The sequence below is a fragment of the Xyrauchen texanus genome, chromosome 21 (genome assembly GCF_025860055.1).
Source record: "Xyrauchen texanus isolate HMW12.3.18 chromosome 21, RBS_HiC_50CHRs, whole genome shotgun sequence".
NCBI classification, from domain to species: Eukaryota; Metazoa; Chordata; class Actinopteri; order Cypriniformes; family Catostomidae; genus Xyrauchen; species Xyrauchen texanus.
The window spans coordinates 16,244,124-16,267,395 of record NC_068296.1 but is presented as its reverse complement, the minus strand read 5'-3'; the positions used below and the strand labels follow the sequence as shown (position 1 = coordinate 16,267,395).

At 38.8% G+C, this 23,272-nt stretch overlaps 1 protein-coding gene across 1 annotated transcript in view; it reads right to left on the bottom strand.

The window, feature by feature from the left end:
- Positions 1-23,272, bottom strand: part of LOC127661811 (signal-induced proliferation-associated 1-like protein 3) — a 130,181-nt gene that overhangs the window by 4,849 nt on the left and 102,060 nt on the right. Inside the window, exons 7-20 of the mRNA XM_052152707.1 lie at positions 20,605-20,762; positions 19,399-19,981; positions 18,646-18,920; positions 12,364-12,603; positions 12,088-12,264; positions 8,206-8,327; positions 7,385-7,497; positions 6,562-6,992; positions 4,530-4,742; positions 2,585-2,747; positions 2,287-2,479; positions 2,037-2,186; positions 1,769-1,895; positions 45-126 (exon numbers count right to left, since the gene is read on the bottom strand). Coding sequence (XP_052008667.1) covers positions 45-126; positions 1,769-1,895; positions 2,037-2,186; positions 2,287-2,479; positions 2,585-2,747; positions 4,530-4,742; positions 6,562-6,992; positions 7,385-7,497; positions 8,206-8,327; positions 12,088-12,264; positions 12,364-12,603; positions 18,646-18,920; positions 19,399-19,981; positions 20,605-20,762 — 3,027 coding nt within the window. The remainder of the gene's footprint in view (positions 1-44; positions 127-1,768; positions 1,896-2,036; positions 2,187-2,286; positions 2,480-2,584; positions 2,748-4,529; positions 4,743-6,561; positions 6,993-7,384; positions 7,498-8,205; positions 8,328-12,087; positions 12,265-12,363; positions 12,604-18,645; positions 18,921-19,398; positions 19,982-20,604; positions 20,763-23,272) is intronic.

Sequence of the window (23,272 nt, the reverse complement as noted above, 5' to 3'; positions counted from 1 at the left end):
ATAAACCTGTCCTGCATTGGTCAGATTCCTCCAATATGACTTACTTTTTCCAGATCATTGTTTAGCTGTTTCAGCATAACTTCCAGATGATTCAGACGCCCTGACAGGTCATTAGGAGGCTCTTCACTGTAACACATGCAATGAGAAATGGTGTCAAAGAAAAAGACCAAGTATACACACAGTATATGACTAGTCAATGCTTCAAGGAATGTTTCTGGTTAATAATAAAGGAAAATCAAATTAATTATCACAAAAATACATTCAACAAAAAATATTTTTTGGCACTTGCATCGGAAGTGAATATTGCCAGTCCATAAACATTAAAAAACACACTGTTTCAAAAGTATCGCCACAAGGTATAAACATTATATGTGTTACCATGATTTTAGTTTGAATAAATTTGGGATTGAACAGTGTTACAGCATTTACCAGAATGCACGGTTTACCGCCATTAAGTTGTAATATTGGATATAACTTTTATCACACTAAAATCATGTTAACATGTAAAAAGTTTACATCTCATGGCTATACTTTTGAAACAGTGTGTATATTAAAGGAGATCTATTATGCCCCTTTTTACAAGATATAAGTCGCAGGTGTGCACAAACAAACACATTTTTGTCAGGAGTACATGAAGACTCTTTTAAGTTCAGATTTATAGCCAACAACAGAACACTTATGACGCTTGCGAAGCAGAGACATTATTCTTAAAATAATGTTTCGGACAGTGTGTAGATCACTCAGGGGAGGATCTATGATAATGGGGTGGAGTCTGTCACCAATTACGTTAGAGCAGAATTGAAAAGTTAATTTTGACACAATGTTTTTTGATTAATAGAAATATAAAGAGGAGGAGTGGGTGGACTTTTAACATTGTAGGGTGGTTACATTGCACACACTGCCAACTCACATTTATGTATAAACACCATATAAAAGTGAATTTTGCATACTAGGTCCCCTTTAATGTTTATGAACTTGTTATGAAATGCTCTCGATTGACCTTAACTTGAACTGATCGGAACATTCCTTTAACGTGCCCATGCACTTTTTTTCACTACCTTCACTATGTCATTATAAATGGCCCTGCAGTGAACACTGTAATTCTATAAGTAGAAATATTCCATGTAGTCTCTAAATTAATATGTGCTCATAAAAGCTGCTTGCATAATGATGATAATAAAATTGGAAAAATGCTGTTTAAAATAGTCTAAGATGGAGTACAAGTCAAAACACAAAAGTATTTCAAGTCAACGCAGTTCAACCCCATGTGTGTTTAACAGTTTTAGGAAAGTTACTTAAAAATAGTAATCCACAACAAATTACTAATCATTTGTCTAAAATTGTTAAAATATTACTTTACTTTTATATTACTTCTTTGGAAAAGTAATCAAATTTACTTTACTTTTAAGTTACTTTCGAAAACAGTTTTCTGCTTAACAAATTCAAAATAATGTCTATATTTCTTTCTTGTTCATTGTCATGTACTCAGCACCTCACATTTCTCTTTCACAACGACTCGTTATGGGGGAATAATCAACATATTCTACATAAATAATATATTAGAAATAAGCATAACCCCTAAAATGTACTTAAAAGTAATTAAATTAATTGAAAGTCAGTAACTGTAATCTGATTATAAGATTTTAAAATGTAATGCACTACACTGATTTTTTGACTAAAAAGTAATAACATTACATTAACTAATTACTTTGTAATTGGATAACACTCAACAGTGGAGTTTAAGATTGTGTGGGTGAGTATGTTATACCTGCTGAAAGTAGGGGTGGTGCGTGGAGTCTGTGGCTTGTGGTAATGCACCGGGCTGATGACGGGCCTCAACTCATTGCCGCCCGCATGAGACTCAGACAATGAGAATAAAGAAACAGCTCTTTGAACTGTAAAATATCACACAGACATACATAGTTACTACACAGATCATTAGTAGAATTAGATGGAAGAAATTATTTAATAAAATTATACACTTTAGCTTTAAGTATCTAAGTTTCAGTCAGACAAACACATGCTCACACACATACCTTCATAAGCTTTGGCTGCATTGACGAGGCTGGACCACTCCAGGCCACAAGCAGTGTCAGGGAGGGGCATGAGTCCAGGGTCCAGTCTTCTTAGAGGCGGCACCTTATCCCTCACCTCAGTCAGAGACAACTCTGATGCAGATAACGGTACTAGAAGACAGACAATTCAATTTGGACAGATTACACTAAAGCTATTAGCAGAAAGCAGTGAAAATCAAGCCATGCACTATGACTTGTAAGTGACACCCACCTTTCTTACTGGGCATGAGGGCTCCATGCATGTTGCTTTGGCCATGGCGACGTATAGGCAGCGTGCAGGTGAAGAGAAGATCACTTGGTGGGACCTGTCCTTCAAAGTGAGGCGTGCATGCATAACTAGCATCTCTCCGTCCACTACACAGACTCTCATCTGAGAAAGTGCGTTGCAGGGTCCGATGGGGAGACTGTAGAGTCAGCACAAACACAAATGAGTTTGAACTGAATTTGATTGACTGCCATGGGTACAAGCAGAGTTTTGTATTCCTTTTGTTTATGCAGGGTGTGCTCACCGCTTCCCGTGATGATGTCTCTACAGGGTTGTCCATGATGATGAGCTTTTTTAAGTCGTCCTCAATGGTGCTCTTATGAGATTTGCGTGGAGAGCGCAAGTCCCTCAGAGAGGCTCGTAATCGAGGCTCTCCAAACACGTTCTTACTGTTCATATCCACCTGCCTGAATACACAAGCATTTATCAGAAATCAGGAACAAAACTTAATTTAGTCCATCTATGGCCTCTAAAGAAGTACCTCTGGCTTAGGTTCAGCTACAGTGCTGTGCAAAAGTTTTAGGCACTTGTGAAAATGTTGCATAGAGTGGATGTCTTCAAAACAATGCCATATATTTATCAATTAACGTCACAAAGTGCAGTAAACATTAAAAAGCTAAATCAATATTTGGTGTGAACACCTTTGCTTTCAAAACACCACCAATTCTCCTAGGTACATCTGGACAGTTTTTCTTGGTTGTTGGCAGATAAGATGATCCAAGCTTCTTGGAGAATTCTCCACAGTTCTTCTATCAATTTAGGCTGTCTCAATTGCTTCTCATGTAAACCCAGATTGACTCATGTTCAGTGGGGGGCTTTTGTGGGGGCCATGCTATAATGTTGCAGGGCTCCTTGTTCTTCTAATATATTCTGTTTGCAAAACTAATGTTTGGGAGTCTAAAATGTATACACTAATGAGCCAAAACAGTATGACCACCTGACTATTATAATGTTGGTCATCCGCATGCCACCAAAACAGCTCTACAAGACCCCTGAAGGTGGTATCTGGCAGCAAGACATTAGCAGCAGATCCTTCAAGTCCTGTAAGTTGCGAGGTGGAGCCACCATGGATCGGACTTGTTGGTCCAGCACATCCATAATATACTCAATCGGATTGATATCTGGGAAATTTGGAGGCCAGGGCAACACCTTGAACTCTTCATCATGTTCCTCAAACCATTCCCAAACAATGTGTGCAGTGTGGCTGGGCACATTATCCTGCTAAAAGAATCCACTGCTATCAGGGAATACCACTGCCATGAAGGTGTGTACCTGGTCTCAATTATGTTTAGGTAGGTGGCATGTGTTAAATGGAAGTCCATATAAATGGTTAGACCCAGTGTTTCCCAGCGTTGGGAACATTGCCCAGAGCATCACACTCCCTCCACCAGCTTGTCGTCTTCCCACAGTGCAACCTGGTGCCATCACTTCCCCAGGTAAATAGTGCACACTAACACGGCCGTCCACGTAATGTAAAAGAAAACGGGAATCATTGGACCACGCAACCTACTTCCACTGCTCCAAGGTCCAGTTCTGACACTTGCGTGCCAATTGTAGGCGCTTTCGACAGTGGACAGGGGTCATCATGGGCACTATGGCTGGTCTGCGGCTACGCAGCCCCATTCGCAGCAGGGTGCGATGCACTGTGTTGTGACACATTCCTCCCATAACCATCATTACAATTTTCTGTGACTTGTGCCACAGTAAACCTTCTGCCGGTTCGGATCAGACGGGATAGCCTTTGTTGCACTGCGCAACGATGAGCCTTGGGTGCCAAACACCCTGTTGCCGATTTGTGGTTTGTCCCTCCTCAGACCACTGTTGGTAGGTACTTACAACTGCTGACCGGAAGCACCCCACAAGCATTGCTGTTTCAAAGATGCCCTGACCCAGTCGTCTAGCCATAAAAATTTGACCCTTGTCAAAGTCGCTCAGGTCTTTACTCCAGCCCATTTCTCCTGCATTCAACACTTTGACTACCCTGACTATGACATGTGTCCTTGTTAAGAGATGATCAACGTTATTCGCTTTACCTGTGAATGGCCATAATGTTTTGGCTCATCTGTGTACTTCTTATTGACACTAAAAGTAAATATATAATTAATCATTTTAAGACAAAGGTTTTTGTGAAACATCTTATTTGCCTAAGACGTTTGCACAGTACTGTATATGCACACAAACACACTCACTTGCTGTTGATGCTTTCAGTGTTGGTGGTGTTGCTTGATGCAGAGTTGCTTTCCTCCAGTTGCCATGCACTATGTTTGCTTTTACTAAAAGACTTGGGGGCAGAGCTTGACAGCTGGGTGGAGCCTGATGTGGGTGTGACTGTTGATGCTCTGAAAGGCCGGGCTTTATCAGCCACAGCAGGGGTCTTATACCCTTGAGGGGTATAACAGGCCCTAAAACCCCACACAAATACACACCATGTGATACATACGCAGATATGTGCTAGCTGGTCACAAGATTATACAGAATTATAAATACTCATTTTATTTTCTGCAAAATAAGACTTTGCTGCTTATAACATGATATAGCAACAGGAATAACAGGGCAAAGACAATTAATAAATCTAAATTTAATTAAATTACTTTTTTTACATGAAGAGTGAATATTCAGCAAGATGTTGAATCAAAACTATGCATTATTATGGACCTATCCATATCATGGCTGAAACCAAGGACAGACCAATTGTTGTTATTATCATTTATTTTTTTAAGAGAGCACATTGTATCTTCATATGGTGCCAAAATGAGCATCATCCATTTGTTGCAGATCTGCCCACACCTCTGAGTATTCTTTAATCTCTCTCTTACAAAGTGTAAAAACAATCAATAAAAAAATTCAAAAATCGCAAAATGTAGTTTTTATATAATGCCTTAAAATACCAGAAGTGCATAGGGTCATTAGAAACCCGAGGTATGCAAGAGTGTAGTTTTTTTTGCACTTCCATAAATTATATTTTTATGATTATTTCATATCTATATAATTTTACTATCACAGAATATCTATTTCTTTGTTTATGACAAAAACGAGTACTATATTCATACACTACATCGCTTTGATTTTCTGTGCAACAATTAATGGTCAAGAATGGTGAATTATCAGTATTCCGTATGTGTACACACATACATATAATACATGCTATTTCTTACTCAAGGTGGTGCTGATGTTTCAATGATTGACATTTGACTTTGCCATTTAATGAAGAAACAAGAAGTGAACTATAGCAAGTTCAACACATGAACAGTATATGATATGCATTTTGTAATTTGGGTGTACAGATGAAATTGTGCATCTATTTAGATTCAATAAGAGCCTGAAAAAAATACTTATCTTATGTGTTATGTGTAGCCCAGTATGTTTTTTATAGCCAATTTCAGTGTGAAAGGAAGTAATCCAGCTCTTTTTTGCATTTTCTCTTTGATATTTGAAAAATAAAAATGTCAAAATATATCAATATTTCAATAATTGTATTATTTTCTAACTGTCTTGAATTTTTTGAACTTTCTGGGCATTTTGTAGATCCATTTGTGATGGTATAGGTGGAGATTTAAGGAAAAAAAAGGACTTAAATATTTACCTGATCTCACTCATATGGACTACATTTATGATGACTTTTTGGGAGATTCAAAGTTCTGGCCACCATTCACTTACATTGTATGAACTTACAGAGCTGAGATTTTCTTCTAAAAATATTTTTTTGCGTTCCGCAGAAGAGTCATACACATCTGGGATGGCATAAGTGTGAGTAAATGATGAGAGAATTTAAATTTTTGGGTGAACTATTCCTTTAAGGGTTAAAGCAAGTAAACTGTGTATATTTGTATCAGACTGCTTGTATTTTATATTAAAGAGAGTGAAAACTTTATTGTCTGGTGAGTCGTTGGCGGTTTTGCTTTTGTCAGATGTTGCATTAAAGCTAGTAATATCTATATTTTCAGACGGTTTGTATTTTGCTATTAATTAGTAAAATGTGTACTAACAGATACATTGAATTAAAGCATGCAAATGACCAAAGTACTTTTTTGTTTTGCTTTTTGTGTAAATAGACTGTCTGTCAGCTATTAGTTAGCTTTTTTGTTCTTTGTGTGAACAGGACTCAGATTATTCAGTTCAAGAGCTATACATCTATTATTGCTGTTTGTTGTTTGTGTTGTTGTGCTGTTATGTTGGAGAAGGTAAATATTTCTCAAATTGGAATAAACAAGACCTCCATACCTTGGTTTGATGTTGTCTACATTGGCCGATCCCGGAGGGGGGAACGTGCGTGTGTGATAGTTCTTGTTTTGACTGGCTGAGGCAGGAATGACGGGTGATGACTGAGCCTCCAATGTGGCCCTCCCTCCTGTACCTGACAGATCCTGCAGGCCACTGTATGTAGTAGAGTTATTTAAGGGTTTATGGGGAGTTCCTGCATGACTATGGCTGGGCTTGGCTCCTTTAGTGTTGGGGCTGGGCATGTAGAGAGATGCATCAATGCCACTGTCACTAGACCCTCCTTTGCCCATGGGGTCAGGATCTGAGGGGTCACTCAGGGTACCGGAAACCCCACCTCCCACCCCATCAAACCAGCGCTCATCACTGTGACTGCTGGAAGCATTGCTGGAGAGAGTGTTACTGCTAGAGTGACTGGAGTAGTGTGCCTCACCCTGACAGAGAGCAGAACAGGCAGAAAAGAGAGACAGAGTTACCTAAAATCGCTACTGACCAACTGTACCGTAGCAACTGTTACCATATCTAATATTAGGACTGCGTGTCAAGAAAATCTAGGCGGCGCATGGTCAAATCGAGCAGCTGTGCTGATGCCACAATTTGCTTCACACATACTGAGCGTGGAGCAATCCGCAACCTGCACACCCAAAGTACACTTTGGCCTTAAGAATAACAATTTACTGAAAATCGTGGTTTTGAAAGTAATCTCCCATTCAATTCCTATGGGAAATTCTGTAAAGCTTGTCTAAACAAGCAAAGAAGAGTAGTCAAGGGGGTAGGAGCGTAGTAAAGGATCAATTAAAACTTTACATTGAGGATGACTTCTCACCTTTGAGTGGCGGTTTGGAGAGTCCTTTCCTGGAACGTCCTGCCGGGCCTGTCTTCTCTGAGCAGAGCCCGCTGACACACCTCGCGATGAGGCAGGCACATGCCACATGGGCTCTGTTTAACAGATACAAAAACACAAAGTGTTATGGGTGTTTTATACACTCATTGTGCTTGGAAATCAGACTCTATCGGAGTCAGTCAATATACACCAGGATAATGGCATATCAGCTTGCATCTCACAGCCTCTGATCACCAAACCAGAACCCGGAATCAATTTTACATTAGACATTAATTGGTGATCCAACGCAGTCACACATTTGTTTAGAGTACAAAAGTAAAATGAAATTTCCCTAAAATCAAATTGAAATGTATCTATATTATTATGCATATTTATTAAGCTAATGATTCAGAGCACAAACCACAATGCGGTCATCACAAACCAAGTTTATCCTCACTGCATGTTATCCGTATTTAAATGTTGTCTGGTTTCTTAAAATTTGCATTTACTTGTGTTTCATTTTTTTGTGGTTTTTGAAGATAAGGGCATGTCACAAATCATCTCCATGTTGGCATGTGCATAATCTGCCAAGCTGTTACCAAGCGACACCTATGAGTTTAGAATTTGAGAACCACTCATAAAAAACATCCTAAGATATGTTTTTCACCAGCAGAGGGCAGTGTTGACAAAGTATAAGGTGGTACACAAAATCATTCACAGCAGTTTTTGTTAAAGGAATGTTATTTCATAAATGTCTTCGAAATAACAAATAAATACTTATTTGTATTCCACACAAAAAACCTTGTGTTAATGTGTTTGTTTACCCGACTTGTTGCGCTCCATTGTGCTCTCTTGGCTAGTGAAGCCAGATGATGATTCTCCACTCGAAACATCAACAGTAACATGAGGGTCGAAAGGCTGAAGAGAACGCTGGCCTGATCCAAACCTACACGCACACACACACACACACCAAATATTAACATTGGGTATTAAATATATATAACAAAATACTCAAATGTAGCAACTATCTCATGCAACAAGGCAACTGCTTGTCCATTTTTTAAAACATGTCAAATGTCAATATCTTTTGCTTGTGACATCAGCAACAGAACAGGAAACATTCAAGTCAAATTAAAGCAGGTGTTTAAAGCTGAAGTGTGCACTTTCTGTGCCACTAGGATCACCAAAAGGAATTGAAAAATGAAATCACTGTTTTCAAACAAATTCCAGAAATGTCCTGTTTCTTTTATGCATTGTACAAACAAATAGTTCAGCCCCAAACTCACTCTATTGGTTGAGCCACAGAGTCACAGGATTACAATTTAAGTGAAATCTGTCAACCTACAAATGGCTTACTAGTTGTCTTTTAGGCTTTTGCACCTTTCAAATTCAGTTTGCCTCACAGGATACACAAGAATCCTGAGTTTGTTTCAAGGTAAGTGTGTTGTCACTTGTCACCCTGTTGATTTGAGCAATAATGTACAGCTTGATCTGATGGGGCTATTATTAGCACTCATTAGCACATCCTGCTGATTCACCAGCTCAAACAATCAGTGTGAAATGCTAACAGACTAACAGTACCACAACTCCTCTTCATTACACTCGAATACAGTTTTAATCTCCCATCACACACAAAACAAGAGAAAAAAAGAACAATACAATCTTACAGAGCAAAAGCCTTTGAAATATTGGAACACAATCAGCTGAATTGTTATTCAAGAAAGCTTGTTCTGAGCTCTATAAATATTTCAGGTTTATCACGAGGATGGTTTTTTGAGGCGACAAACGCTTATTAAGAGCAAAAATAGGATATGCTTTCATCATTGCATCTAACATTAATGAAGTGATTGGGAAACATTGAAAAAGGGTAAAAATAGTGTCTCATTCAAACACACACGGTTTCTTTTGTGTCATACAAAGAGACACATACACAACAAGTTTCTCTAGTTGAACAGGGCAGCCAACCAGCGAGCATGCACAGAGCACACACACAACAGATCTAAGAACACTGAAAGGCTGCCTGTACATGCCTTGACCTCTGCTTTATAGACACATACAAACAAACAATGGGGCTGTAAATCTGAAGGGTGAATTAGAACTGCATGTTTAGCGGGTACATGTCTCAACATCTGCCTCTCATTAACCACCAGTCACACCCCCTCTTGATATTAAATAGCACCTGAAGACATTCATTTCATAGCTTCTTTTGGGTCACTGTTTCAAAAGGGGCTGGGCAATATATTGAAATAATAATAAGTTCAACATTATACTGTTGGTGATAAAAGATTAACCAACATCGTGAATATTGCAATTTTAATGTGCTGTTTTCTAAAGACCAGTAAGCCCATTTCTTGCCCACTCACGACTCATGTATATTAGAGTGCTTGATATATTGTAATACCTTCTTTGATATGCCAATAGAGTTGGAAAGTTTGACTAATTTCCTCAAATCAGCTCTTTAGAAATGTCCATTTCAAAGGTTTGGATCAAAACACTGATTTGTTGCATTATTGCATATACATATTGAACCTACTAGTCTAACAAAGGTTGTTTGGTAAGGATGGGCGATACCACTTATTTTCTTTTCGATCCGTTACCAATAATTTCAAGTCCAATATCGTCGATACCAATACCGATACTTCTATGATATTGTAAAATTATTTTGCGATTTCTTGGGATAAAATGGGTAATTTCAAATATATATATATATATATATATATATATATATATATATATATATATATATATATATATATATATATATTTTGTCCTAATTTGTCATTATTTTTACATCTGTGAGCCTAAACAGAAAATTATTAGACTTTGTTTTGTTTACCCTAAAAAAAATAACCATGGTTTCACTACAGTAACATTAAACCATAGTTACCTCACAATTAACCATGCTTATTACTGCAATATTACTTTAGTAAAACCATGGTTACCAATTTTTGTATTACTTAAACAACAATTACACACAAACTCATAAGAAATGCCTTTTAGATATGTTGTTATTTTAGTGGGAATTTACTCCGGAAACTGTTTCTCTGATTTTCTAACATTACCTCTACAAGGCACTGATCCCTCTTGCTTGAACGAGCTTTGTGGAGACACTTGTCTGCTTGTGTCTTTCAGGATGCATGTTGAGATATACGGAAGAAAAAGTATTTGCTAATATAGCCTAATCCTTTTTAATTCATTTTGAAGCTTATGATTATTGTTCATGTTCACCAAATAATAATATCCTTAGTAAAAAAAAAAATCTATATTTTCGTTTGAGGATTGATTTAATTATTTTAATCCAAAACATTTAATGCCAAATTCCCCCAATTTAGTAGGTCCTTTAGGTGGCGCTGTTTTTCACCTCAATCCGGGTGGTGGAGGACAAGTCTCAATTGCCTCCGCTTCTGAGACCGTCAATCCACGCATCTTATCATGTGGCTCTTTGTGCATGACACTGTGGAGACTCCACATGTGGAGACTCATGCTACTCTGCAATCCACGCACAACTTACCACACAACCCATTGAGAGCGAGAACCATTAAATCGCGACCACGAGCAGGTTACCCCATATGACTCTACCCTCCCTAGCAACCGGGCCAATTTGGTTGGCTGGCTGGAGTCACTCAGCACACCCTGTATTCGAACTCGTGACTCCAGGGGTGGTAGCTACCCAGGCCCCCGAGGATCGATATTTGAGATACAACATCAGTATCAAAAGTATTGATACTTTAGGATCTTTCCACCCATCACTATTGTATGGTGGTTGTTTTCAATCAGAGGAATTATTCCCCTGATTAAAGAAAAAAAAAAACTTGCTTGTACAGATGTCAAGAGTAAAATGAAAAATAGAGATGTATATTCTCACTTAGCACTTTATTAGAAACACCTGTACATCTGATATAGGTCAGGAGCTTCAGTTAATGTTCACATCAATAATCAGATTGTTGGTGCCAGACAAGCTAGTTTGAGTATTTCTGTAACTGCTGATCTCCTGAAATTTTCATAACAGTCTCTAGAGTTTACTCAGAATGGTGCAAAAAACAAAAACATCCAGTGAGCAGCAGTTCTGTGGACAGAAATGCCTTGTTGATAAGAGAGGTCAATGGACAATGATCAGACTGGTTCGAGCTGACTGAAAGGCTACGGTAACTCAGATAACCACTCTGTACAATTGTGGTGAGCAGAATAGCATCTCATAATGCACAACATGTCGAAAATTTATATCCTGTCCTTTTCGAGGCGCTGTTTTGTGGTCCATTCTGCATAACGCGGCGGCTCATTTTTCGCGGCCCATTCGACAAGTTTCGCGGACGACCCACCGGCCCGCTCGGTTCTCCCAATGGCCAGTGCATCCACGAACGGCCCCAAAGTGTGTCGGCCCACCGGGAAAATGCCCGGCATGCCATATTACCAGTCATGCCCTGGCTACAACAGCAGACCACGTTGGACACTCATTGAAGTGTGTATTAAATAGTCACAATGCTGATAAATGTCAAGATTTAACTATCCTGTATATTGCCCAGTCATATTTTCCAATGAATGGCTTATCTATGAGATTCAAGTGTGTGAATCTCTGAAATTCTCATATTCTAAACTTGGTTTATATATAGTTATTAAATAACCATTATCTAACAGACAGGTCAGTCAGGGTAAATTGTTGCAATGTATTCTCTACAGAAAAAAGGGGCAATCTGACCAGCACTGACCTTTCTGGAGAGGGTTTATAGCGTACAAATGGTCCGCTGAGTCCCGGCACCCCAAGTGCGGTGGAGCTGAACACAGAGCTTGGACTGGAGAAACTAGCCGAAGGGTTTCTGTACGCCAACATTCTGTCCCCGCCAACTGGCGACACACTGTAATGGTTCTCTGGGTAACTGACAGGTCTGTGGGAGGAGACGGAAATAGCTACTGAGATCTACAAGGAGCCAGAATCCAAAATATTTGACCAATAGCACATAGATTTCAACCATATGCAGAAATACCTTTTAGTAGAGATGTGTTGAGGCTCTCTGTAAGGGATGGGAACCAGAGCTTTTTGTGTGCGGCTGGGGACTGTCGGTGGGGGTCCGCTGGGGGTCCAATGCTGGGCGGAGCTGTGTGTACCAGGGGGGCTGTCCCAGCGCCATACTGGGTTTCGCTGTCCACTGCAATACCCTGCAACCACTGGCTCCGCTTCTCCCTTCTGCTCCATCATTTTCATCTCGTACTCCTCCGTGCAGCCCCTACACACACAAGGAAAAAGATAAATAATAAAATATCAAAAGGCGTGTGGTGGACTCTTTTTTTTTTGTACAATGTAAATTCATATAAACAATATGAATACATCATATTCACGCCACACTTTTAAAAAAAAAAATGGTACATTCTGTATTATTTCTCGTTTTATTTTTTGTACTCTCATTTATAATCTCATCAGTGAAAACGCTCCAGCTATATACTATATTTGAGTCCTCGATAACTGTCATCAGTTCATATCTAAATTAATTGTAAAACCTTAAGGCAACCACTGGGGTCAGTGTTAACATGAATCATGATGATGGTTTTAAAGTCGTTGTCCACAGCTTAATGAAACATATCCAAACCCTTTATCCCATGTGAGAGGTTACAGCTTTTAAGGGATGGTTAGAGCAAATGGTTCTGCTGTAATTTGTGAGTGTGAACTCTTTGAGTACAGCGGGTCTGGTTCACTAGTAGATTAGTCCCAAAATCCCTTTCAACCTTTACACCAACCCCGACTGAATGCCAAACAAATGCTCTCATCAGCACCAGTATCTCTCTGCTTTCTGATGATGATGAGTAACTGAACCCCCCACTGTATCGGAAACCCCCTCCACTGTCAGCAATTTTACACAAGGACTCAAGTCAAGGTCCAACTGTCCTTTGATTTTAGTTTCTTCTCATCAGATAGATTTATCATCCTCATATAAGCCTATTTAGCTTGTCAGCACCACAGGGACTGTTCCGTTTAAGTTTAAATGTATCCCTCACTCTCTGTCCCTTTTATCATATGCAACGTAAAAATTGTACGTAAGATTAACAAAATGTTGTCAAAATGTCATTATTGTCTATAGCACAAATGGTATGTTACAAGTTAAATACTCAGGGTTTGATCAAATATTGATGCTTGTCTTGGCACTAATTACAGATTTCTCATTATCATCTGTCCACAGGAAAGAAAAAAGAGAAACAGACAGAAAGCCAAAAAAAAAAAAAATGTATACAAAGAAAGCAGGAGGAGAGCAGAGAATGGATTACACAGTGGCTCCACAGCACTTCTGACTAATACACCAAAAGCTCTCTTTTGAAGACCACATGAGAAAATAAACTTCCCCTGACAGACTACACAGGCATGCTGAAAGGAGAAATTTGCATGGAGGATAAATGTAAAGTCAACTACATTGAAAAAACATTTAGTTAGTTAGTAAAGTACAGTTACTGACATTCAATGAAAGTAATTACTTTTAAGTACATTACTTGCGTTACAAATATATATATATGAAAAAATTATATGTAATACAATTAAAATGTTAATTCATATGTTTAAAATCTATGTCTGTTTGCATTTCAGTGACAGCTGGAGGATATACGACAATGAACAAGGAGAAAATAGACATTATACTGAATATGTTGAGCGGAAATGCAATTATTATTTAAACTTAAAATGAAAGTAATTAGTAATGTCATTACTTTTTAATTAAGTAATCAGTAAAATAATCAGAGTATAATTTTGAGAAAAGTATCTTGTAATTTGTAGTGGATTACTTTTTTGTAACGTAACCAACACTGCTTATGATATGCATTTACTACATTTTGGTTTGAATTCTCTTACGGGTTTTTGGACTACAAGCTGAACAGCTCTATACACCCTTACTAACCATAACGACCCTTTAGCGCACAGAAACACTACACAAACCAAAGAGATAGAAGCCATGGCTGGACAAAGGCCAGAGCCTCATGTTGTTGCACTGAAGGTCTTTCATTCCATCACTTAAAGAGTGCTGTCAGTACCACCACTCCTCTTTTACTGCCAACCATCCATCAATCCTTCCGTTCAAAACCTCTGCCGGCTATGTGATCACTGTGCCCTAGTATTCTCATTCCTTGTTAGTCTTTGTTACAGTACAATCAATTCAATTCCAGCACTCCCCTCCATCCTCTCTTTGTCTCCAAGTCCGTCACTAACCTCGAAGTGTAGAATATGCTGTTGTATTTGATGTCCGCGGCAGAGCCATGGGGCAGCTTAACTGACAGCTGAAGTACAGACGAGCCCTGACAACCATACACGCACACATACACACTGCTTTCCTCAACCCTCCAATCCTCTCATTCACTATCATAACAAGAGGAGAGAGAGATAGAAAAAGGAGGGGTAGGTTCTTTCCTCTGTATGTAATACCCTCCCACTTCTCAGACATGTCTCAGCATCTACAGTCTGCATTCTAAACACACGCCATCCTTTTCCTCTCTCTGCTTCATGCAGGATGAATTTCTTAATTAATACCCCTTTATTTATTTATTTTGAGCCTCTTTTCACAGATATATGGCTTAAATTTCATGCAATCTGCTTCCCAGGAAATTCAACGACGAAGAAGAGAGGGTGAGAGAGATACAAATAGAAGAGGGAAATGGAAAGAAAGACACAAAGAGAAACATGTCTAAGCATGTAATCAACACACTCTTTCACACCATAGCCGTTGTCGATGGGAGGTGTTGGGATGCATGCATGTGTGTGAGAGAGAATGTTTCAATGGAGTTTACTAACAGAATCTTACCGCAAAGAAGAAAACCTGTCCTGCTAGCACGCAATCAAACAAGCTGCTGAGAAATTAGTCACTAATAGCAGCCACTAAGCAGAAAGTTATGCGATTGTAAATTATGTTAACATTCATGCACTATGCATTGCATGAACTGCAATACATTTGTGTGTGTGCACATATATCATTTTGAATCAAGCAAGCCACAAGAGGCTGTGCGCTTAAAGACTGGTTAAATATATTATGAATAATTATCAGAATAACAATTCATCTGCCAAGCCTTATAGTTAATTATCCTGTCTGCTGTAAAACAAAAAAACAATGTAAGCAGTGTAGCTTGTTCAGCCAACTTTGCGTATTTGCATGCTTTAGAATGTGTTCATAATTGTGCATTTTTTTAATTTTACAACGCAGCTCATCCAAACAGAATTTAGAGTAGGAACTATCAGTTTCATAATTACAGTTTGAGCAGTTTAGATGTGCTCGCAAACGTACCTTTTCGATGCAGCTAAACGGAGGCTTCACATAATCACCGTTTTCATCTGTAAACTGTTCCATCCCTCTCTCCTCTCCTAACACTCTTTTTCTCTCTCTAACACTCCCACTCACTTTTCCCCTGAGAACTGAGGCGTCTGCCAACGTTCTCAAAATCTGGTGAGTGCCTGTGTGTGTGTGTGTGTGTGTGTGTGTGTGTGTGTGTGTGTGTGTGTGTGTGTGTGTGTATGTGCACCAGACAAAGAGCTTTTCCTCTCAGGTAAACATACAGCGAGCAGGTTTTATAATTTTTTGGATCACCTATAAAAACAAGGAAATTGAATGTTTGAATTATATCATAGGGTTTTCACAACCAGCAGGCATCTGCAACAAGCTGCATTAATTCTGCCACGAGAGCCATAATTAATCGTTCCAAAATGAAAATGTCTCCGGATACCTGTCAGATCTGAAATGTGCTGCTGCCCACATTTTCAGCTTAAATTTGCTGTTTTCTGAACAGACGACTCTTGCTGAGTTGAGTTTCCTACAATCAGCTGTCAGAGAAGGACTCTTTCCAAAACCTAGTGAGTTGCTATGCTGCCTAAATTAAATGGAACCTCATTAGTGACTGATCTGGAATGCTTTACATAAGCAGCAACTCAATGCATTATACTGTACAAATAGCTCTCCACACACAAAGCACGTAAGGCAATGCAATATGAACAATGCAATATTGCAAGGCTATGTCCTAAGCAGACACAACGCAATTAAGTGACAAGCGATAAAAGGCATAATTTGTGTTTTGTCCTAGCAAACACTTGGTTTATTCTGCGGCACGGCTTTGTGTAAACCTTGTTGGTTGCACGTTCATGAGAGAAGCTTATTCACAGAATTGTATATTATGTGAAACACAAATAGCATTGTCTAAAACGTCAACACAAACAAAAGTAATGTGGGAATATTATGCTCATTCTAGCATAAAATGCTAGAGTGATAACGCTGACATAAATGAAAGCTGTCTGGAACATCTCAGGCTGGTGTTCAAGACAATCGTATACTGAATGAAGGAACCAGTCAAAGCTCTTGTCTCAATACTCTCAGACAGGCTGTAGTCTGACAGTCTTTTATGGACTTCTCTGTTTAATAATTTATGAAAGCGGAATGATTTTATTGAAGTCATGAGAGCTATCTAAGCAATCTGATAGCAATGCTGGTCTAATGGCTTTTCACCCATCCTCTTTAGCTGGACATGAAAATCACAGCATTTTTATTTCTCTTGAAATAGCATCAACACTCAATGTCCTTCGATCAATATATTATTTATGTGTGCATGCATATACTGTTTACAGTCCAAGTAATATAGATACAAATTAAAATTCTATCATTATTTAATCACCTTCCCAACTAGTTCCCAACCAGTAAAGGACTTTGCACGCCAAATGTGAATATCTGGCGTGATTTCTGCCGTGATCAACATTTTAAATTGAAACAATGTATATACCTAATGAGCCATTCTCACCTGGAGTGAACACTCATGCCTAATCACACACCTACAAAGTTTTTTTTATGGCGAGTGTATAAATTGTTTTTCTTCGCCTGCCGAAGAAATGCCCTGACCAATAAAATAAAAGCTTTAGATCACTTGTCAGGAGCCGTTGCAGTTACCAGAAACAGTGCAACTGGTTTTGATCACAGTCAATAAATGCTGAAGGAAAAGGAACAGTTGAAGTCAGAAGTTTACATACACATTAGCCAAATACATTTAAACTCAGTTTTTCACAATTCCTGGCATTTAATCATAAAAAAACATTCCCTGTCGTAGGTCAGTTAGGATCACGACTTTATTTTAAGAATGTCAAATGTCAGAATAATAGTAGAGAGCTTTTATTTCCTTCATCACATTCCCAGTGGGTCAGTTTATATACACTTTGTTAGTATTTGGTAGCATTGCCTTTATATTGTTTAACTTTGGTCAAACATTTTGGGTAGCCTTCCACAAACTTCTCACAATAAGTTGCTAGAAATCTGGCTCATTCCTCCAGACAGAACTGGTGTAACAGAGTCAGGTTTGTAGGCCTCCTTGCTCTCACATGCTTTTTCAGTTCTGCCCACAAATCTTCTATCGGATTGAGATCAGGTCTTTGTGATGGCCACTTCAATACCTTGACTTTGTTGTCCTTAAGCCATTTTGCCACAACTTTGGAGGTATGCTTCTATTGTCTATTTGGAAGACCCATTTGCAACCAAGCTTAAACTTCCTGGCAGATGTCTTGAGATGTTGCTTCAATATGTCCACATCATTTTCCTTCCTCATGATGCCATCTACTTTGTGAAGTTCACCAATCCCTCCTGCAGTAAAGCACCCCTACAACATGGTGCTGCCACCCCCATGCTTCACGGTAGGGATGGTGTTCTTCGGCTATCAAGCCTCACCCCTTTTCCTCCAAACATAACAATGGTCATTATGGTCAAACAGTTCAATCTTTGTTTCATCAGACCAGAGGACATTTCTCCAAAAATTAAGATCTTTGATCTTGCAAGATCACTTGCAAACTGTAGTCTGGCTTTTTATGGCAGATTTGGCCTAGTGGCTTCTTCCTTGTTGAGCAGCTTTTCAGATTATGTCAATATAAAACTTGTTTTACTGTGGATATAGATTATGTCTACCCGTTTCCTCCAGCATCTTCACAAGGTCCTTTGCTGTTGTTCTGGGATTGATTTGCACTTTTCACACCAAACTACATTAATCTCTAGAAGACAGAAAGCGTCTCCTCCCTGAGCGGTATGAAGGCTGTGTGGTCCCATATCTCTAATATAATATATATTGCGGCATCTTTGCCTTTGTATCACTTTTTTTTAATATACAACGTTACAGATTTTAATTGTTTTTCTTTACCAAATATGAATAATATGAATACATGAGGGTGAGTTAATGATAACAGAAATGCCATTTTTGAATGAATATCCCTTTAATGAAAAAGCAAGTTATCCAAACGTCAACCTCAAACAACAGGCAAGAATTTCCCATAAACTCACCTGCGCGCCCCTCCCTCTTCGTAAGGTGGAATGATGACCACTTTTACAGTGACAGACGTCCGCAGAAGGTCAATCATCTGATCATGGGAGAGTGTGACTGCAGCAACCTTGCAGATCTCTACCAATCGGCTGCCCTGCCGGAGTCCCGCCTGCCAGGCGAAACCATATTCCTCCACCTCAGACACTGTTCCATCCAGACGCACATGGAAACCAAGCTGGCCTAACCCATTACGTCGCAACGTCATATCAACCGTTTCACAACCTACTGTCAATGCCTGCCAAGAGAATGCAGAAAAACAGGAGCTTAGATACTACATATGGCATATTCCATACAAAACCAATTCTTGGTGAGCTCACAGCCAATGAATTCACTTAGAGTTCCCACACTTTTTGATAACTGAATTTCCATGACATTTACAGTAATTTGTTTATTACTGAATGAGGCTAATTTTGGCTAAAATTTTATTCAAACTGATTTGTCAAGCAGTTTGATTGAATCATCAAAAAGATTCAACTTCACTATGGTTTGGCTGGCTATTCTCTACACAAGAGCAATGTCCATGACTTTTAAAATTGTTATTATTATCCATGATATTTCCAAGTCTGAAAACTGTAAGAGTTCCCCTATATTTCCAGGTTTTCCATGGCTGTGGGAACCATATGTGAAACAAGTTACGATACATACGTTGTAAATAAATATAAAACAAAACACAGACACAGCATCACTGGTGCCTGTAATGCATTCCATGTCACCTTAAGTCTTTGCACCACTTCTCTGATATCTTGGGCACTGCACTCAGGCACCCTCAAGGCCACGTGGTCTCCTCTGCCATAGAAAATCTTCAGCACAATTCTCTCTGCTGTCCAGCCAATCACATCGGCACAGAAACAGTTAAAAACCACCTCTTTGGTGGAGCAGTCTGCCAGTACTACATACTCATTTGAGATGGCCAGTGCACAAGGCAGCTCGGCACCTCCGCCACTGAAGTCCTGAGCAAGTACGCGCCAAACAAGTGCCCCTGCAGCACCCATCTCAGCCCCCTCCCGTGCTCGTACACGTTCCTTGCGTTTGGAGGCCAAGGAGATGAGATTGTTCAGCTTGCCTGAAGTGTCCAGTGGTGTAGTAGAAACACAGTTCTCCGCCAGGTCACGCAGGTAGCCTTGGCGTGTGCGGGTCGCCATGGCATGAAACTTCTCCGATTTGTGTGCAGCATTCTCAGCGTTGATGACCTTGGCGAGCAGGAAGGTGCGGAAGGCGGTGGTGTCACGGAACATGTAATTTGAAGGGAGAGGTGGGCCAAATGGGGGGACGTCCTTCATGCGCGTCACTGCAACACTATAGAAAGAAAAAAGAAACAACAATCACATTAGAGACTATTTAGTTGTTATTGTTACCAAAAACTAAAACAAAAGTTAAATAAAAAATTTTTATTAACAGACATAAAAATAAAAACTAACATAAATTAACAACATAAAACTAACAACATAATTGTAAAAACTTAAACTAAACTACAACAAATTTAAATGACTTTAAATTACATAAAATAACTATTACCACAAATTAATTTGTTAAAATATTTAAAAAGATTTAGATGGATACACAGTACATTTTAAAATATTAAACCTTTCCAACCTGTCTTAATTAAACCTGGAAATGCCACTAGATAGAAAAAACAAGCAGGCTAATAGAATAGATGTCCCTGAGAAATTCAATGTTTTTTTTAAGTTAACACTAAATTTTGCAGCAGTCAAATACAAAAAACTCAAATAAAAACACAAATGAATCTAAAACTAACATTAAAACTAACAAAAAATAAGCTAATTCAAAATTTACAAACAAAATAAACCTGAGTAAAGCCTTCACGCAATGAGCCTAATTTAAAAAAACATCTCTTGGTTATTACAGGCCAAGCATGCAAAAATGTGCTTAGTAAAGGTTGCTATGGAAACAAGGCCAACCTGTAGCATGTGTTGTCAGAGCAAGGGTTGTGCACACGGACAATGACAAACACATGCTGGAAGTGAGAGCGAATATTCTGTGGAGTGAACGGATGAGCTCCTGGCTCCTGGAATATAATAGTGACTATATCATTTCCTATATGCCTCTTCCTCAGGAGCTGTGTGAGAAATGAAAGAGAGACAACAAATACAATTGAGCAATACAATTAATTAATCCACTAGATTTTTGCATTTTCTTTCAAATGTGAATGGTGCATGCCCATGCAAAACTCAATGCCAGAGTGTTACACACCATGGGTTGCTAAGGTGTCCTGAGTGGTTGCTACATGGTTGCTAGTGTATTCTGGATGGTTGCAAGGCAGTTAGTTAGTTAGTTAGTTAGTTAGTGATTTTACGTCATGATATTTTCATGGCAAAAAAAAAAAAGTTATTTAGTGTAAATAAAAACCTATATAAGGTTTTTTTTTATGTATTTTCGTTAATAACTCTAAAGCTGACTCAGGGATGACATTGTTAAAAATCTCTTCAAAAGTGTTTGCGGAGTAAAATAATTAAAACCAATAAAATATGCTTCAAAGATAGTCAGAAAAATGCGTTGCATAATGGTGGATCTTCATCTGATTTTAAAAACGTATGTGTGAGTCTGGAATGTCCTATTCGGCAATGGGTGTAAATGATCTGATACTTTTACCCACTACAGGGGTGATTTCAATCAATTGGTTTGTAATGCATTGATCCCATTCTGTTTGCCATATGTTGATGATGTAAGAGATTATGGTAGGTTTCAGATCAGAGGGTGGTATGGAGCATTTTTTAAGATCTGTAGAAAGAGCTTCTTCAGCAGCAGAGTCTGCTTGTTCATTTCTAAGGATTCCACAATGGCAAGTTACCCAGCAAATGTTAATTTTAAAATTCTGTGCCTCCAGAGCTGACAATTTGGTTAGAGTCTTTACAAGGGCTGGGTGGTCATTTTTGAGTGATGCAAGCACTTGAAGACATGATTTTAAGTTTGTTATTATACATTTAATACATTTCTCTGTTGTGTGGTCTTGATGTGATCCAGTGCTAGAATAATAGCATTGGGCTCTGCTGTAAAAATTGAGCTCTGATTGGGGATGTTTATTCAGTTTTTTTGGTGACAGATCACATATGCAGCTGACACATGATCTCCAGACATTCATTCTTCTGTATATATAGGCGTGTGTGATGGAAACATCTCTGTGATATCCAGGAGTTGTTGAAGGTCTTCATTCGGATGGGTTTCAGATTTTTTGTTTCTTGTTAAATACAGGATTATTTTAGATTTTTTTTTAGATTCCAAGGTGGGATGCTGCAGAAGTATGTCTGTTCTAGTATGCTTAAGTCAACTTTTATGTTTTCAAGAAGGGAATTTAAAAGGTTGGATATGCCTCTGTTTTCTCTCATACAGATATAAATATTGGGGTGAGAAGATTGCATGATATGCTCGATTTACTTTGTTGGTCTTTACTTTTGTTGAGTATTACAAGGCTAATTTGACACATCTGTTCTCTAGAGAAATTTTATTAGCCACTAAATACAACTTTGAATTGGTGATGTTCTGAAGGCCCCCAGTGGTAGATGTATGCCTTGATGGTAAACTGTGTCCAAAAATCGGATATACAATTTCCTGGCTGAGCCATAAGCTACGTTTCCATATTTCAAGCTTTATCTGATCAGAGTTCTGTAAAAATGTAGGCGAACTGAGCTCTCTGCTCCCCATATAGCCTTTGCTAAAACCTTTAAAAAATCCATTGCTTTAAAAAGACATCTCTTTTAAAATCTTTACGCGAGGGATAAAAGACAATTTATTGTCAAAGGTTATTCCAAGGAATTTGGTCTCCTTGACAACTTTGATAGGATCGCCATACATAAATAGCTCTGGGTCATGATGGAGAGAGTGTAACTGGCAAAAATGCATAGACTGTTTTAGTCTTTGAGAACTTAAACCCGTTGGACCAGGCCTGGACCCTAACTGTCAGATGGATTTTCAATCAATTCTGTTCATGAATTTGCCTCTGTAGCAAATTCAAATTTCATCTACATAAAGGCTGCAATGAATGTTTGATCTCAGGATCTCTTCCTCCACCGACACAGGTTTTTACGAGTAGCAGGGGGATAATAGGACTTTAACTACTCAGGGTCCTTACGGAGAGGTAGAAAGTGATGGTATAAGAAGATGGGCAAACTCAAGTACAGTAGAGAGAAAAAACAAAATAAAATAAAAGTATATAAACAACTGTGACCCTAGTATGGGAGGCTCAAGGGTTATTCACTCTTGCCCAAGGAGTAGACCATAGCACTATGGAGGGAAGAAGCGTGTCACTGTTCCTTTCACAATCTACCACCACAAAGGTGGGTCCCGCGTCATCCCCGGAGCAAAAGCATTGCTAGGGTGTCTTGATTGGTTGTGAGGGCATTACAGGAACCCACCACCAAGTTTCTATGATATTCTGGTCACTAGATATGGCTCTGTAAGGGATTTGTTTCACTCAGTTTATTATTTATTTGCATACTATGTACCCACAAAACAGATATGAGATGAGAAAAGCATGAGATAGAAAGAAGGATAGACTGTATCACAGTAAAAAAGGGAATGCGGGAATTTGCAGAAATATCTACAGAGATGTACAATGATTCCTCTGGTGAG